At 31.2% G+C, this 2788-nt stretch overlaps 1 protein-coding gene across 4 annotated transcripts in view; it reads right to left on the bottom strand.

The window, feature by feature from the left end:
• LOC106470382 overlaps positions 1–1729 on the bottom strand; it is a 93708-nt gene extending 91979 nt beyond the window's left edge. For 2 of the 4 annotated variants that reach the window (XM_022398982.1, XM_022398981.1), the window contains exon 1: positions 1623–1726. In XM_022398982.1, the coding sequence (XP_022254690.1) occupies positions 1623–1674 (52 nt within the window). In that variant the 5' untranslated portion in view covers positions 1675–1726. Of the gene's footprint in view, positions 1–1622 lie in introns of all 4 variants that reach the window. The other 2 variants (XM_022398983.1, XM_022398984.1) reach the window with 2 other exon arrangements.
• Positions 1730–2788: the final 1059 nt, after the last annotated feature.

Here is a 2788-nt window from a genome sequence, read left to right on the forward strand (position 1 = left end):
GACTTTGTATTTGGACATCGCAAACATCTAATTTGAACCAATGCTGCATTCAACATTCCATGCGACACACAAAAATCGATATTTAGGTGTGTTTTTTTAATACTTACTTTTAAATTAAGGAGTTATGTATAATACTAAAATTTGAATTATAATCTACAATTTGATATCAAACTTATTGGCATAAATTCATAAAATAGTAGTTCAATAAAATTTTGAATGCAAGTGAATAAATACAGTGACATGGCCTTTGACCTGTGTGGAGAGGGTTAACAAGCTCAGAATTAATGTGATAATTTTGTTGTATCTTACGTGTATCTGGCAACTTTTTAGGATGAGAAATATTGTTTTAATACATATTAGTAAAAATTGAAGAAACAAAAGTAAATTTAATAACCCAGCCATTTCATAATCATCAGATATAATTATAAGCCATCCTGTATCATCACTCAAAAGGCCCCACTCCCATCCTAGCATTTTGCTTACCTTAATCATTAAGTTCATGTATTTAAAGAAATTTTTACTATTAATTTTTACATTTTTAGCCAATCTCTTTTCATATTACATTTTTGATTTCCTAATTTCCTATCTGTCTAACCCTCTTGATCTTCTATAATCCTCTAAATCACCTATCAATTTAAACTTCTCATGTTTATAATGTTTTCTTTAATGTTATCCTTTGTGATCCAATCTTGTTTTTCACTTGCAGCCATCCTTTAAATATTTGAAAAATTTATTTCTAAACTTCTTCCACATTTGAACAGTGATTCCAATCAATTCAATTGCCCAATTCACAACAGATAATTTTGTTGCATACCTGCCAATTAATCAGCATATCCTAATATCTGTATCTTGTAGTCTAACAAGTTAAAAAAATCTTATTAATTTTCCTTACTATATCAATATATCACACTAATTTATAAAGCCTTAAAGGGCTGACACATATTTTTGTGCTGTAAAGTAGTTTTGAAATAATTATGATTTCAAGCAAATATTCAGTTTTGATGTTTTAATTGGTTCTTCAAAAAATTTGTTTAATATTTTTAAAATATTTTAAATAGTTAAGTACAATAATCTACAACAAAAGTGAAAAACTAAATAACCCATGTGTTATTGTTAATGTGATGATACTTGTTCAGTTGTTGGATGTTCCAAAGAAAATGGTTACCTTACTTTTTAGCTATATCTACAAATACGTCTTACAAGTTCGCTTAACATTTAAAATGTGTCTTTCAACTTATTGAAAGAGTCTGGGTTAAAATAAAAGGGTTCTTCAACTTTAGTTTAACGACAAACAACGGCCGTTGAAATATCACTACTCAGCTGCGGTGACAACATAGAAAATATTAACCTGGAGACGAAAGACTTCGGAACGTCGTCCCCTACACTTATGTTTTTACAACAGGCAGTTGCCGTCCTTTCCAATTTACTCATCATAAACTTAAGTTAACGTTAAGCCTACCGTACAAGGGTACACTTCATTAACCAAATGATGGTAATAGCCTAAGTTTAATATACCATATGTTAGTAATGTTAATAAACATAACTGTTAAAAAATTATCAAGTAAACTTTGTTTCTTAGACTTTTTTACACATACATAAATTTTTCAAGGTAAAAATCTTACGTGACAGAAACTCTATTTCTTGTTCCAAAGTTCTTTGCTCGTCATCCGCCATTTTCTACCTATTTTCCTAAAATAAAATTATAAAATGCATGATGCAACTACAACGTATACTTAAGACACACTTGCGATTGAGCTATCATCTATAAGTACTTATTACGAGAATTTTTTTAAATATAAAATACCACTTCTGTTGCTTTATACGAGCTGCGATCAAAAACTTCATCACTTCTTTATCTAAGAGAAAAAATATTTGTTTCAATTCAAAAACGTAAAATGAAATGACTTATGATCTGATTCAATAAAAAAAATAAATTCGCAATCTAAAACACTATTGTTCTACAACGTAGTATATTCAGGTGAAATGAATCTAATCAAAAACACCTTAGGTTGAAAAAAAGGTGCGGCCAAAAAAGGATTGAGCTTGCAACTTAGAGGAATGAAATCAAAATTGGCGGCCAAACTGATTGCTACTACTCACAGCATTGATGAGAATTGTACATCTAATATTTATTCGTTAGTTAACTAGGCAGCGTTTTTTGTTCCATTTGGTGCATGATTGGGAGTGAAACAAAGTAAGTGGCCTACCTAAATAAAAAAAAAATGAATATTTGCTGTAAAATTCTTTTCAATACTGTAAGTGTAGCTACCAGTTTGGCGCCCCCTAGTGGCAAAGCAGTATGTCTGCGGACTTACAACGCTAGAAACCGGGTTTCGATACACGTGGCTGGCAGAGCACAGATAGCCCTTGTGTAGCTGTGTGCATAATTAAAAACAAACAAACCAGTTTGGCCGCACGCTGAATCCCTTTTTGCCCGCACCTTTTTTCCACAGTGTTTTGATTAGATATTGTTACGTATCTGGTCGTTTGTTAATTTCCGGTATAAATTCTTTCCCAGGAACTTCAGCGATACAAATTATTTCTTAATTAAAACTAGTTTATTCTTTCTCGATACAACTTTTAGTAATACACAGAATTTCCACAATAACTTTAAACTTAACAATCTTATAACACACGTTATAAATAACAGCGATTCACACACTTTACTTACGGTGCCTACTGCTCGCTTGACTCAATTATTTATCTCTTCAATTATATGTCTTTCACTGGCCTTATTTACCGGACTTATATACTAAAAAAGAGAGGGCCCCTGGAACAAACTAGAGTT

The sequence above is a fragment of the Limulus polyphemus genome, unplaced genomic scaffold (assembly GCF_000517525.1).
Source record: "Limulus polyphemus unplaced genomic scaffold, Limulus_polyphemus-2.1.2 Scaffold3974, whole genome shotgun sequence".
Lineage (NCBI taxonomy): Eukaryota > Metazoa > Arthropoda > Merostomata > Xiphosura > Limulidae > Limulus > Limulus polyphemus.